Source organism: Pempheris klunzingeri, chromosome 24 (assembly GCF_042242105.1).
Source record: "Pempheris klunzingeri isolate RE-2024b chromosome 24, fPemKlu1.hap1, whole genome shotgun sequence".
NCBI classification, from domain to species: domain Eukaryota; kingdom Metazoa; phylum Chordata; class Actinopteri; order Acropomatiformes; family Pempheridae; genus Pempheris; species Pempheris klunzingeri.
In genome coordinates this window covers 6,427,656-6,442,852 of record NC_092035.1, presented here as the reverse complement: position 1 = coordinate 6,442,852, position 15,197 = coordinate 6,427,656, and the positions used below count along the sequence as shown (strand labels likewise).

The window sequence follows — 15,197 nt, the reverse complement described above, 5'->3', positions numbered from 1 at the left end:
CTCTGCAGGGAAGAAGTGCGCTTGTTGAAGGAGGAGTTGACTGAGGAGTATGAAGCAGACAAACAGGCAGCACTGACTCAGCTCTCGCAGCAGAAGGAACTGGAGATGATGGCGGCGAGAGAGGGCTGGCAGAGGAAGGTGGAAGATCTCCTGGAGCAGGTAAAACACACTCCATAGGTCTCCATAATGGAACAGTGATATATTCAGTCATTTTCAATTTGTACAACCAAACATTTTCTCTGTTGTTATTTTCTAATTGAGAATCTTGTTAGTTACTCTCTTACAACCAATTCCAATGCATATCTTGAATTAGAGGAGATAGTTTGTATTGTCATTAGGACATAGCCTGGTTCCACACCTCTTAATTGGTGCCCAGGTCTCAGAGATCAAATTAGATCTTTCACAAGCAGGATCAAGAATTGGGATGTCAACTTTATGTAAAACTAAAAAAATTCGGTATAAAAAAAAAAGAGAATCAATTATAGATATACAACACTATCTCATCTTGCTGCCTCCAACTGTTCCTGTGAATGTGATTAAAAGTGTTGCCATAAACAAACCACTTCACCTGCTTTGTAATTCACATAGATCCCAGCGCGGTAAATCGGCCCTGAAAAGACCAAAGGGTTTAACTTCTCTTCCTGTGCTATTTTTGGCCAAGTTCTCTGTTCTCTCCCCAGAGTGAAGACAGGACTGAAATGGAAAAAGTCCTTTTTGTTTTTTAGTTTTTCATAAAACCCATTAGTCTCCTCATACACACAAATAGGCACAATAGTTATATTATTTGCAATTATTTTTTCTTCTCCCCATTGCTACAATTGCTGGAGAATTTTAATAATCAATGGAAGCAAAAGTCAAAATGTGCAGAGGCAGAACTGTAAGAGCTAACCAGGTTAGAATTAAAGCTCTGTAGCAGCAGAGAAAACCATTTGATGCCGGGCTGAAAGCTCAGGCGCTTGTCTGCTTCCACTCACATAGCCATCCATTGCTGAGCATACTGCCTGTGGGTAATTCAGAGCTCAGCTGAGTCACAACTGAAACCCCAAAGAGGCTCGTCCTGACCTCGGATAAACATTTTCTGACAAGCTGGAGCCAGCAACCACCGACTTTCCGTACTCCCTCACCCCCCCCCCCAATATTTGATAGAAGCACCTCATGGAAAAATGCACAAGTTAAGAAGCAGTCTGATGTTGTAAGAAATCCTGACCAGGGTGTTCAATAGTGATAAATCTGCAGATTATTTCCTTGATCGAATAAAGCAGCAGTTCCCTCCCTCTCCTAATTCGCCTTATTTTTATATTTAATTGCATTTGAGTGAAATATCTCTCAAAAATTCCTCTTGTCTTTACAAATTCATGCTAATGAATTCCATAATTACAACAGCAGAGTCGAGAGTTTATTAATTCCACTGGGAAATTGCAGAATTCACCAAACACAGCAAAGAAAGCAGCAAAAAGCAACAAAACCAAGTGAAGATTGTTCCTCCAAACTTTTTCCCTTCTTCAGAATTGACTTTTGACGTATTTCTACCTCAAGTGTGTGTGTTTCTTTCTGTCTTTATAGCGTCTTACAAGGTCAGCATTTAAGTAGCAACTACAAGAAGTATTTGCACACCCAAATAAATCAGAATTGTTCCAACTTTTGAGTTAAACAAGCCAAATTAGGTCACTTTTTCGGCCACACTATGTCTGTCAGTAAGCGTCAGTCATTTGAAGTCTTTGCATTGCATTGCAATAATGTGGTTTTTAGGTGAAAGAGAAATTACTTACTGGATATTAAAGTCCTTAACTGAGTGAAGTGTCTATCGTGTCAGGCTGCTGCTTGTGTGTTTTAGTATATGCGCACAGGAGTGTGTTTAATTAAGAGCTCAAGGGTTAGACACGTGCATTACAGGCTGTTTCTCATATGTCCTGTTATTTCCTGTAAAAGTAAAAATCATTAATTGAAACAGACAGATAGTGGACAGGGGAGGTAAGGATATACTGTACAGGTCATCTGTCTGTCTTTTTTAATCCACATCCAATGAAGAACCCCACAAACCTCATTCCGGTCCTACTCTTCATCCTCTCCTTTTAAATCCATCTTACCTTGCAGTCACTAATGTAATACTCCTACAGCACTAAATCCTGCCGGGGATTTAACTGCCGGAGCTCGAGGAAGAGTGGCATGTGGAGGACCAAAGCTGTCAGTCTGTGAGACTTCACTTAGGCCATTAATAGTTCCAGTATCACCTCAAAAGAGAAATGTTTTGTGTACTGGGATTGGGGCTTACGCTAGTTTGCTTTATGTTGTTTAGCTCTGCATGCTGTTGCTCATTGTCTGACAAACTGTCGGCTCATAGAAACGAGAGGCAAACTCTCCAACTACAGCGCTTAGTGTTTGGCTCATATCCGTGTGTCAGTATCACCACCAGTGAGCAGTTGTCAAAGAATCTACGCTAGTCAAAAAATATTAGGATTAAAGAATGAAAGATAGATGCATTAGGAGGCCAAAAGACAGCAATGATGTTTTTAATATCAACTTAATTAGATTTCCTGAAGATGCATATTTCTTAAATGAAAAAGGTTATTTGCTCTAAAGAAGAAAATGAACAGAAGCACTTGAAGCTGCATCACACTGTCACTGCAGCTCCGTTTGTAATTGTTTTTATTTTCTGGTTGCAGACGCATTGACCTGTCCACATTTGATTTTATCATCTATCCGTCCCTCCATTAACTTGACAGTTTTTTCCTAATTTTTCTTTCCCTGTCCAGATCTCTCTGTTGAAGCAGTCCCTGGAGCTGCAGTTGTCTCAGTCCCAGTCAGCTCTCCAGCAGCTGCAGTCCCAGTTCAACCAGGAGAGGGAGCTGCTGAGCCAACAGCTGAAAGGTAAAGTGGCCCCATATTTTCATTCTTTCACACCCCACTTTTCATAACACTCATAGTTACTGCTGTTAATTTCATCTCACTGATATAAGCCCCCTGTTATAACTGATAATTCTGATAAGTTGCTGCTTATGCATTGCTGCTAATGCAAGCTAAGCATTTCTAACTGCTGGTGCTTCACCTCATAAGCATTCAACTGGGGAATCATCTGTTATCATAAAGCAGCCACAAGAAATGCAATATACATGTCAAAGAGGGTAGTGCTGATGCATTTGTGAAACAAGACATGGTTATTTGCTCTAAGTAGCCACAGTGCTCAACTTCTACAGCGCTGCACTGTTGTTTTGGAAACTACTTGCAACATACACATGCATACACAGCATCAAACTTTATTTGAAATATGTAAATCGCAATGTAATGTATACAGTAACAGAAAAAAATACAGATACTTACAGATAAGATCTGCCAAGCCTGGCTGCATGGCTGGTGCCAATCTTAAAGGTGTTTCAGCAAATTGTTGGTGTGTCACCGCTCAGCTTCCTACTTCAAGGCTAACCCCCATCACTTTTCCATCACTTACCAGCAAAATAACACACGGGAGCGTTACGCCATTCTTGGGAGGCATTGGCCTTTATTCTCAACAGAGCGTATATTTACTGCTGAGCTACTACTGCTTTTCACCTCCCACACTTCCACCTTTCACTTCCACCTCGCACTGCCCTGTCCATAAACCATTTAAGCATTTCTTGCCTCTCTGTCATGGCTTGTTGACAGCATGGCTTTAAACTCTTTGTTTTGCAGTTGAACTGTTGGCATTGATAAAAGGAATTGATAACTTCCGGGGCTTATGATTCCGATGGATAGGACAATTTGGAACTGGTTCTCAACTGGAACCGGTTCTCGATTCCCATCCCTGATGGGGTGACACGAAATGCTTCACTTGTGTTTTGGTATTTTTGTGTTTTATACACGTATTACATAGTTTTCTACTATACACATGAAAATCACAGTGTGAATGTTTATGTCTGTGTGTGTGCTTACAGAGATGCAGAGAGAACATCAGAGGAGAGAGCATCGATTACAAGAGGCTCACTGCTGTGCCCTGAGCACCATGGAGGAGGCCAGACAACACCAGATAAGGGTAGGATTCACACACACAGTCGTACACACACATAGTAGGTTGGTGTGTATTCTGTGGATTGGGATTTGTCATGTTTACTGCAGTATTGGTGTTTTTAATAGCACCAAATTCGACAGCTTCATAATGATCATGCTCAAATCATACCTCTCAAACAGTTCATCAGCATCAACAACTGCACCCCCTCCATCGCTCCTCTGTCCTAGGGCATCCTCCAGGGTTCGGTGCTGGGCCCTCTCCTCTTCATCCTCTACACGCTCCCCCTTGGTAACATATTACGCCTTTATGGTCTCCACTTTCACTGCTAAGCTGCTACGCCCACTCAGGACCAAGCACCTGACTTGGAGCTTTTTTCCAAGACGGCACAGATCATCCATGCTCAAGAAATGGATCAAAACTCACCTCTTCAGAACTGCTTTCAATGTGTAATTTAGTGCGTTATTAATGTTGTCCTGCTTTTAACGTGTATTTTTTTTACCAAGATGAGATCCTCTGTATGAAGACTGTGGATTGTCGACTGCACAACATTTACCTGTAGTCATTTACTCATTAGAGGAAATTATTGCCTCATGTAGTTTGGAAAGTGCAGGAGTCAGTATTGCATTTTGGACTTTTTTCCAGTTTAGTCTGTAATACACAAACAATTTATTTCTGTGCAATTGTAAAAAAGAAAAAAGAAAAGCCCCAGTACTAATTGTGTCTGTGTAAATGATGATCTCCAAAACTCGAAACCCCAAAATCAGCACAATACACACAAATAAAGCAGTTCAAGTATAAGAAAAAAAAGGTTTACATTGTTCTAATTGGGTTAGTTTTAGTATAATGGTCCTTCTGTTCCTGCGGCAGGCTGATAGGAGGTAAAAGATTTGAAAATCAATCAAAATCAGCTGAGAAAGTTCTAGCTTTGTGGAACAGTTCGGTAACATTTCCTTATTAAATTACATTGAAAATGAGCCAGATTGCTAAGAGGTTATTGTTGAGTTTAATTGCACTGCAACAGAAACATTTTTTACTGTCTAAAATTATTGTAGTGTTGTGTCTATGAGGGGATGTGTGACGTACCACTGATTATGTGGTATTACTCGCTTATGTTGATAAGTGATTATGAGTCAATTTCACCTGGTGGAGGAGGAACACCCTACAAAATGCCTGCAACATCATCCAGCATGACCGCTTTGGCAGTGAGTCAGTGATGGTCTGGAAAGACACATCCTTGGTCATGGTCAAATTCACATGATCCTCTTCACAATCTCAATTCAAGTCAGCATACCAATTTCTGTACTGATTTTCATGCAAGAAATTATTATTCAAGCAATAAACAGCAAATCTGGAACGGCATTACCAATCAACACGGTTACACTGTTCATTTGTGCTAATTGTTTGTCCTCTGGTTTTGATTTCTAATAACATGGCTTCATAAATAGAATGCTCTAACAACTCTCAAATTGTCACCACATGGAAAAAAATGTATGTTTGATGTAACATATTCTATCATCTCTATCCTTTGCTCCACTCTCCTCCTCTCTCCCTCCTCCCTCCGTCCTTCTCTTTCCTCCCCCTCCGCCAGGCCCTGGAGGAGCGTCTGAAGCAGGAGCAGAGGGAGGAGGTTCATGCCCTGAAGGAGGCCCACCGGAGGACCTTAGACATCCTGAGACAGCAGTCAGAACAAGAGCTGCAGACACTGCGGTTTGAACTGGAGGATGAGGGGAAAGCAAAACTGGGTAAATGACAATACACAATAAAAGCCTTTGACTCATGGCTGTTTGTAGCCATTTTGATTTGGTTTCCAATCCACGATGACAACTTACCTCCGAGCGGCACAGTTTTTAAATGACAGCAATGAATTTTCTCCCCTCAGCAAACATGCTCCTACCCATGGTTATTATGTTTCTACCTGCTGTGTTGATGCCTCATTCTCCATCTCTTGACTATTAAAGAACTGGAAGGAAGCCCAACCACCCATGAACAAAGAGCCGTTGTATACCTCTGCTGGACATTTGAATTCACAGATTGAATTTTAAAAATGAGTTTCTATCCCATGTGTAGATGTTCTGTCACTTTAACTGTAGTTTCTTTGTCTGGCAGCATCTCTTCGTGCAGAACTGAACCATCTCCATGCAGCAGCCATAGAGCATCTAAAGCAGATCCACATTAAAGACAACACCACTGTCAAACGAGAGCTAGAGAAAGCTATGGAGCAAAGCCACCAGCAGGTTTTCCTCATCCTTTTGTATTGCCCGTTGTCTTCTTCTTCTTGTGTTTGGGTGTGGCTTAGTCAACACCCTTAAACCAACTACATTGTCTCTTTGTTTTTATCTTTTATATGTTTATGTGTGTCGTTTAGGAGCAAGAGCTCCTGGTTCGTATCTCAGATCTGCAAGCAGAACTGTGTTCCCGTAGCAACCGCATCACCGATTTGGACCGTGAGATCCACTCTCTGAATGAGACCATTGACACTTTGACCAGAGAGCTGGAGCTGAAGGGCAAAGAGGTGCTGCGGGTCCGCAGTGAGGCTAACCATCAGATAAGGTACATAATAAGGTACAGAGATGTTCAATAATTATTTCACAATAACAGGCAACCCTGGCATACTGTCTTATTCCTACAATATGTGTGAAAGCATATGTTATATATCATTAATGTTTTATTCAAATGAAAGTAGCTACTGTGTTACCATGTGTGAATGCTGCACATTCTTTACACTTCATTCCTTCATTCTTTTTAGCAATACAATGACACATTGCCTGTTCCAGCTCTGTGCTGCGTTCAGTTTGCAGCTGCACATCTAGTCATTGTCCTCTATTATTTAGTAAAAAGGTTCCCTACCAGGATATTAGCTGTTTTTCTGAGTAATATCCATGATGACGTACATGTGCAGTAACTGCTCCTAATGGTGCATGAGTGATTACTATAAAAGCTGGGGTTGGCAGTTTACTGGAATAAGCAAGAAAAAAAGCCAGCGCTCCCGTCTCTGTCCTAAACCACTCCCCCCAAATGAGCACAATACACTTCATGCACACAGGAATGCACCCCCAGTGCCGTTATACTGTAAAGCGGCAATTCTATGAGAATTATAATCATCTTTTCTTTGAAAACTAGTAGGTCCTAAGGACCTATGATTGGCGTCTCCCATCACGGGCTAGATTTTCTCGAGCCAAGAGGAGGTGCAGAAGTGTAGTTTTCTCTCAGACCACTTGAATTACAGTATGTTGAAAGGTTATCAACATTTTTGCTCACTGAGGCCAAAAGTGAACTGCCTGCCCCAGCTTTAATGTGTAAACCTGTGACTGGAGACAAAATGCGCCCAACACGCGTTACATGTTATGTTATCTTCAAATGTGACCGACAGTAATGTGTCTTCATGGCTAATTGATGAGTTTTGTCTGTCTGCCTCAGGGCCCATGAGCAAGACCTCACAAAGAGACATGAGAGGGACCTGGGGGAGCTCAGTATAGTCCATCACAGAGAAACACAAATCATGCTGGCTGACTTCAACAAGGCCCAGGAGGTCCTCAAAGACAAGATTTCTGCTCTACAAATACTGTAAGTCCCTGAAATGTGTGATTAAATCTCTTCGCTGCGTCTTCGTTTGTTCTTCTTTGTTTCAGCATTTTAACAGTGTCATAGTTGCCTCTTTTCTGTCTCTATTGTTATCTTTTTCTCCTTTGTAACACATTTTGTTATAATGTACCTAATGTATGTACCATCTTAGTAGTTATGCATGTTATTCCCACTTGTCAGGTTGGAGGGGACAGAGGAGAAGTTAAGAAACAGAGAAAGCCGACCAGAAGACCTGCATCTTATAGCAGAGCTCAGAGAGATGGTCACAGAAAGAGAAGCACTGGTCAAAAAGCTAGTGGTGAGTAAACTGGGTGAGGATTATTCGAATAGTATTTGAAAATCATGACCCATCCCTAGTGTGGGGAATTAGATCAGATGATGCTTGGTGTAATAAGAACAGCTGAAATAAAGCTTTCACAGGAGCAAGTTGTCCTTCATGTATGTACGCTCAGCATTTTCACTCCAATCAGGTTTCTTTTTTTCTTAACTGTAGTCATGAAATAACAAACATGAGAATCCTGCATATCTTCAGTGTAAAAGTTCATTCTTGACCCTGGAACGTTGACAAAGCTCTCCACATCTCACGGCCTTCATCAGCAGATGCAGTTTGCTCAGTAAAAGAAGTAACAGTGCAAACTGTGTCAGTATAAACGAGAAAGGCAGTGAGGTTCAGCTGAAATTCCTGAAAAACACTAGTAATCAGACCCTGGATAAAGATGTTCAACTACACACAGCTTCACTCTCAGACTTAATGCACAACAATGTCAAGCTTTTGGACAGGATGTCGGTGATGCACTTTATCACGCAACATCTCAGGGTTGCACCGTGAAATTGCCAAGTAAATGGTCTGTGTCTTTCACACACATTCAAGCTGTGCTTCAGGAGCAAGTCGGGGTTCAGTGTCTCGCCAAGACACATGCTGACTCAGAGGAGAGGATCGTCTGCTGACCTTATGATTGATGGGCGACGCCCCCAACTGGCTAAGAACTCTCTGGTTGGCCTTTTGAAGCCTGTGGCTCAGAGGAGGAGTGGGTCGTCCATCAATTGGAAGGTCGCCGGTTCGATCCCTGGCTCCTATGAAGTAGCGTATCGAAGTGTCTTTGGGCAAAGACAGCTTGCTCCTTGCTCCTTCAGTGTGTGAAAGAATAGTCCCCTCCATCTTAGATTCCTCCATGTGTTGATGGATGAATGAGGATGTGATGTAAAAGCGCTTTGAGTGGTCGAAATGAGTAGAAAGGTGCTGTACTATATGATACTCGAATATAGAACTCAGATAAACTCTATAGACTTTGCTTGTAGTAACCCACAATACATTGTCGTGTGATTCTAAAGCAGTGATGACAGTGGAAAGAAAGCATGTCGATAATTAGCCCCATGTGTTTGCACTTGTTTGTCTTACAATGGCAGGATACTGACCCCCACTATGTTGATTTAGTATTATTATACTCCATAAGGAGTGGCCAACAAACACTGAGAATCTCAGTGCTCGATACTCAGAAGACTTGTCTTTTTTTATAGGATGACAAGAAGTTCTACCAGTTGGAGTTGGTCAACAGAGAGACGGGCTTCAACAAGGTCTTCAATTCCAGTGCCAATGTTGGTGTAATCAACCCTCTTATCAAGGTGAGTGTTCTCATGCTCTCATCTCATTTCAGTGTCACTGGCTTGGATGTCAAGGATCATGCAAGTGTTTCTGATATCATCAGCACTATCGGAGCTGAATGGCCTCCATACACGGCCCCCTCGGACAGGTTCTGAGAGGGCTCTGTTCTTAAAGTCATAAATAAGATTGTATATGACCCCTGGTTTGTGTGAATGACTGGTTTATTTTGAATGCCCTCCATTGTTCTACAATAAACTCCACATGATGCAAGCGTTAGATTGATTTTGGCAAACATACACATACAATCAACAGAATGTCAATGGTAAATGGACTGTATTGCTGTACATTCACATTCACTCATTCATACACCATCCATACATTAATTGCAGGTTGCCAGTCTGCCATTACGAGGAAGCTAATCGTTGAGACACACTCGCACATTAATGCACAGCTTCGGGAGCTAGTTGGGGTGCATTGTCTTGCCTAAGGAAATTTCAGCATGCGGACTAGATAATGATAAATTATACAAACACACTTACACAATATTCATAAACCCACATACATATTTTGTGGTACATATTTGAAGTGTTATTTTTACATTTTCATTATCCAAAAGGTTAAAGATGCTTGATTTCATTGTGTTTGATTACAGTTTGTAATGTATGTGTTTGAAGAGAACTGAAGCACTGTATCCCCTCCTGAGTGTGAAGTGAGTGTAGCACTTGAATAGTATTTGAAATCCTTGATTTCATTTTGTGTTCTCTAATATGCTTAATTGTTCTCATCTTAGTAAATCTTTTTGCTGTATTTTTTATTCTTAACTTTAATTTGTCGGTGCTCTAAATCCTCTAAAGCACAAAATAAAGAAAATCATATCAAAAAGTATTTATGGTAAACAGCAGTATACCTGCCTTCCCCCATCAGATCTGCTTAGTTACAAAAGATATCAGCTGACCCACCTAAAAAGTGGGTTTTTTATAGTCTGCCATTTCCAATTGATGTATCCCTAACAGTGATCTATCTGATTATAGCTCAGGAATCCTAACTACACACAAAAGGTCTGTCAAACTGTCAAACATGTTGAACCGGTATTAATGGGGCTGTATTGAGAGAGATGCTTCAGATATAAAGCGTTCGGATGGTGGTTTCTCTTTTTGAATCCTTCCCAGAATATGAGAAAAAGTCTATTGGATTAAATGGTGTGTGTCAGTTAGCTGGCGAGTCCAGTTAACTAGCTCACTATGGTAGTAGCCAAGCGTTACTTCCAAGTTCAAGGAGCATATCATCACCGGTGTTACCAGTGTTATCAACAGCAGCGTATCCTCTCAATCCACAGCTGATGTAGAGATGATTTTCTAAATGCGTTCCTCTAACACAGACTCACCTTCCCCAACCCCCACCTTTCTATGTGTTTCATGTCCAGAAAAAAATGGGCAGCCAGTCAGATCACAGCTTCACCAGCTTTCCTAGCCAGTCTGCTTCCCAATTCATCATTCCTCCCAACATGATTAATGAAGGAGAGGAAGAGGAGGGACAGGAGGTGGAGGAGGTAGGACCAGGGGGCTGCTTTATGCCCCCTCACTCCCCTCTCCAGAGGTCCCTCCCCAGACTTGGAAAAGCCCTGCTACTGTTCAGCCCTCTCCCTCTTTCTCCTCTTCCTCAGCATCCTCCTCTTCCACCTCCCTCTCCTCATCCTTCACATCATCCCATGCCAAGCCTTGCTCTTCCTCATGCTCCTCATCCTCAGGAAGCCCTGGTGCAGCATCAGGGCCAACAAAGTTTTAGGAGGTGAGAACTAATGTGACTAACTGCCCTCAGTTCACTTTACCTAATTCAGGGAGTGAATTATGTTATGTCTGCTGCCCCCACTGTCTGTATCTGTGTCATCTCACTTCGTTTTAGTGCTGTCCTCCTCACCCTCTCCCCCAAACCTGATCAAGAGCTTCTTTTTTTTAAAGGCAGATATTCACCTTCTGTCAAAAAGCATCCTCAGAATGAAAATCTGAAAAGTCTGCATTAGCTGGTCACTTAGTATGCCAGCTATCCACTACATACAGTATCTTTACAGTCTTTTCTTTTGTTTTGATCTTACCTATTGATGGAGGGTGAGAAAAATTGAAATTCTAAATGCCATATAGGATTTAAAAGCTGCCGTCTTACTTCAGGGTCCACAGAGAAATATCATGAAGAAATAATTTCTTTTTGATCCATCACGCCTTAGCATCTCATTTCCCCTTTTCATCTACGAAATATCCTCTTTATAATCTTACCGTCATCCCTGTCTGCCTTTAGTTGCTTATGAAAATGACCTGAAATCACCAGTAACTTTGCACTTACACGTCAGTGTCAGCGGGACTTCAAACTCTGACAGACGCAGAAGAAAAAAAAATGTAATTTAAAAGCAATACAGTAACTTTCAATGTGTGGAACTTGTAAGATGAGACTTTTTTGCTTTTGTTCTCTCAGCAATAAGTGCTGCTTGCTGCAAGCACTGATTGGAAAACACTCGGAGGACGTAAACTGCAAACCAGGTCAACCAAAGAATTAGTTGAAATTTTAATGTTTGTTCAGAAAAGCTGTGTCTTGTCGCAACCCCTTGAAAACGTGTGTCTATACTAAAGTGAGGAGCAGCACAGGACATCCTCATGATGGCATCCAATTTACCCAATTAACTTTTGTGCTTCTTGGGATTATGATGGCTTAGAATTCCCTTATAAACAAATATAATGACTAATGACTGGTGTCCTCCCACAAAGACCTTATTACCTGTAAGTGTGAATGTGCCTGAATGTTTGTCAGTCTACATTTGTCGGCCTTGTCCTCTCACAAAATGTAAGGCGGATATAAAAAAAAAAAAAAAAAGATGAGAAAGCTCACTAATTGCTGGTTATGTTTTGCGCCCAAGCTCCACCTGTGCATGTTTCAAAATGTCCTTCTACGTGGTGGAATAACAAGCCAAAACCCCTGCAAGGTCACGTAGAATCATGCATGGACTCAGACAGTCACCAAGCTGCATCCTGGACCCGTGGACTTCACATCAGCCTTCACTTTTACAAGCACGGGGAGTTCTCTGGCACTGATCCTGCCCACAATCACCACAAATAAGTTAATCTCACTGTGCTGTTTTCTGTCGCGAAGGTGCCTAGAAAGCTGCAAACCGTGAATCTGTTTGAAAATCAATAATATGGTATGAATTTCAGTTTGTGCGTCTCTCCGTCTCGTCGTTTTAACACATCTGTTTCTGTTCCCCTCCCTCAGCCTTCCTGAGGCCAACGCCGCGCCATCCAACTCGAGGGAATTGGAGGCAGGAAAAAGCGGAGAACACGTTACAAAAGAAGAGGAGCTGTACGCCCAGTACTTCTCTTTCTGACCGGCAAAAAATATTCCCATTTCTGTCAAAAAAAAATTAAGTAATGGGACAGAGAGCTAAAGTTGGACAGCAAACTGCAGGTTTATAAAGTTAGTTGGATGACGTTCATATCCCTGCTAATTATAGCGCTCCCATCAGTCATGCGCAATGCTGAGATTCAAGCGGGATTGCAACCTTAGGGCTTCCATACGTGGTGGTGAGCATGACGAGTAGCGTGGCTCGGTCAGTGGATCATCGTGAAAGTGTGCATGGTAGCAGGAGATGAGGTGATACACACACATGTACAGCGATTTGTTTTTAGTATGTAAACCATCTGCAATTTTGCAAAAAGATGACATTTGTATGAGCAACATAACACATGGTGAGAGATAAATATGGTCTGAAGGCTTATAGGACTTCATTACCCATGAATTTTGATTGGGATACACCAAGACCCAAAAGTAAAAGTCATCAAATGGTTGAAATGGAACTTTATTCTATAACGTTTAAGGCGATGGCTGTATTGATTCTCTTAACAAGCGAAAGCTGAAGGATATATTATAACTATATATATTATTTCCTCAGTATAAATAACTTTGTTCTCAAAAAGGCAAAAAAAGAACCTGACCTCTCTTACTGACATTTCACACGTTCATTTTTGTTTAACCTAGTTTAGATATTCTGGTTAAACTGCTGGATTGTGCTCTCCAGATGTCAGCACTTAAATAAAACGCTCCGTCTTAAAACAAAAACACTTCCAAAATGGCGTAGCCTAAGTTATAGCCTAGTAAGTCAGAGTTCCGTCCTCTGCGTTAGTAGCACAAAGCTCTCCGGAACATTCTTAAACCCTCCATGAAATAAGCTCATACAAAGATGTCACAAAAGTGTGACATTAGTAACTTACAGTAGAGGAAGAGGTGATGTTTTCAGCTCCATATGAGATGGATTAGTCTTTTTTTTGTGCATTAACGTGTCTTACAAGCTGTAATTTTACTGGAAGTGCTTTGAAAGTGCAGCCAAGGTCAAGTGAATATTGCCTTGATACTCGCCTTTATCTTTCAGGCTGTGGCCCCATCTGCAGTCTAAATACACACATTCAAGCTTTTGAGGTATTTAAGGAGAACAGGACGGCGCTAGCAATTGATTCCGGTTGTTTTTTTGGCCTCTGCAATATGATTAAGTATAGTATACCACAATAACGACACCAGCAAAAAAAGAAACGACTAACTTTAGCTTGCTGTCCCAGTGCTTCGACTGTGTACATACAGTATATGTTTGAAAGTCATTTTCAAATCTCTGAGCTAGCTGAGGGGCGCTTGATTTACCATTCCAGGCGCCTCAGTAGTCTCAGGAGGGGAAACATCAAGAGAAACTGAATCAAGCATCCCTCATATTTTTATTATTCCAGTATTTATAATGCTAACTGTTTTTCTACGGTCTGTTTGTGATGCAAGCGAACCAGAGACATACCGAGAGAGAGTTCTGTCAGTGACATGCAGACGCTGATTCAGTCCTACAAACTTTTTTAATGCCAAGGAGTGTTTTGGCCAAACACTTTATTTCATTACAAGCTTGGAGCTCATGTCGGTGACTGAACCCTTTAGCTACGTGTCTCTGCCTGTGGGGCAGGCCATAGAGCATGTGAAAACAGAAACACCATCATAATGCTGCTGTCACTCACTTGAAAGTCTCATGTCGTTCTTTGGTGTACTTGTATGTTTTTTTTTAACTTGACTTGAAAGTTTACATAGTTCCTGTGCTGCGTAAGTTTCACGACCTGAAAATCCATGAAGTCCAACCTGTACAGTTTCCTCGCTGCATGGCCATTATCAGCCTGAAAAGTGGGTAGAGAGACATGAAGTTTGAGACTTCATCTCACTCTGACACTACAGAAGTCCATTCAGCTACAGCAACACAATCGCATTCAGTTATATGACAACAACAACCGATGCTCGTCTTCCATTACAGAATCCATCGATGGTTCAGGAAGTGTTACTGTACTTTTCAATGTTCGCGTTCATGGATCCTCATCACAATATATTATAGGCGCCCTAATAATACAATACAATCCCAGAGTTTAATCACTGCCTTCCTGAGAAGGTTTCAACAAATATTTAACCCTTTGTTGCTGGGCTCTTGTATTGGTTTGCAATAGACTGTTAAGTTTGATGTTTTGGTTTTTTTAAATCAGTTTCTGTAGATATTTCACAAATGCACAATTTAAGTGGTGCACCATTCTAAAACTACCTATGACGTACTTAAAAATGCACACACTCGTACAAGCTTTCAGTCAGAGCTTCTTGAATCCAACGAAACAGCATTTGGATATGCGTGTGCATGTACACAAGATCATACGCGAGGGTATTGTAGTCTTTTGGCATGTTAACCAAACTACATCTACAAACTAACTAACTAACTACAAAAATGGAGAGTATCGATTTAGTAGTGAAGTCAACAAAGCTAAGAAGCATGTTAAAGGAATATTTAGACATTTTGAGAAACATACTTTTAATGCCCTGGAATCTGAGGAAAGAGATGGGATGTGAATACTAATCACTTTCTCTCTATTTTTGTTGTCCATGCATCCCAGAGGACGACCATTGTACTCCTGAATATGATCTTGTGTCAAGGATACATGTTTTACCTTGAGGTTGATTGACACTCCAGTGTTCTTTCGTTCT

The 15,197-nt window shown here is 41.3% G+C and overlaps 1 protein-coding gene across 1 annotated transcript in view; it reads left to right on the top strand.

Annotated features, from left to right (window-relative positions):
- LOC139223778 (protein FAM184A-like) overlaps positions 1–12,537 on the top strand; it is a 33,999-nt gene extending 21,462 nt beyond the window's left edge. Inside the window, exons 14-24 of the mRNA XM_070855771.1 lie at positions 9–159; positions 2,754–2,868; positions 3,909–4,006; positions 5,571–5,724; positions 6,089–6,216; positions 6,348–6,532; positions 7,400–7,546; positions 7,745–7,862; positions 9,083–9,187; positions 10,591–10,955; positions 12,426–12,537. Coding sequence (XP_070711872.1) covers positions 9–159; positions 2,754–2,868; positions 3,909–4,006; positions 5,571–5,724; positions 6,089–6,216; positions 6,348–6,532; positions 7,400–7,546; positions 7,745–7,862; positions 9,083–9,187; positions 10,591–10,955; positions 12,426–12,537 — 1,678 coding nt within the window. The remainder of the gene's footprint in view (positions 1–8; positions 160–2,753; positions 2,869–3,908; positions 4,007–5,570; positions 5,725–6,088; positions 6,217–6,347; positions 6,533–7,399; positions 7,547–7,744; positions 7,863–9,082; positions 9,188–10,590; positions 10,956–12,425) is intronic.
- The last annotated feature ends 2,660 nt before the right edge of the window (positions 12,538–15,197 follow it).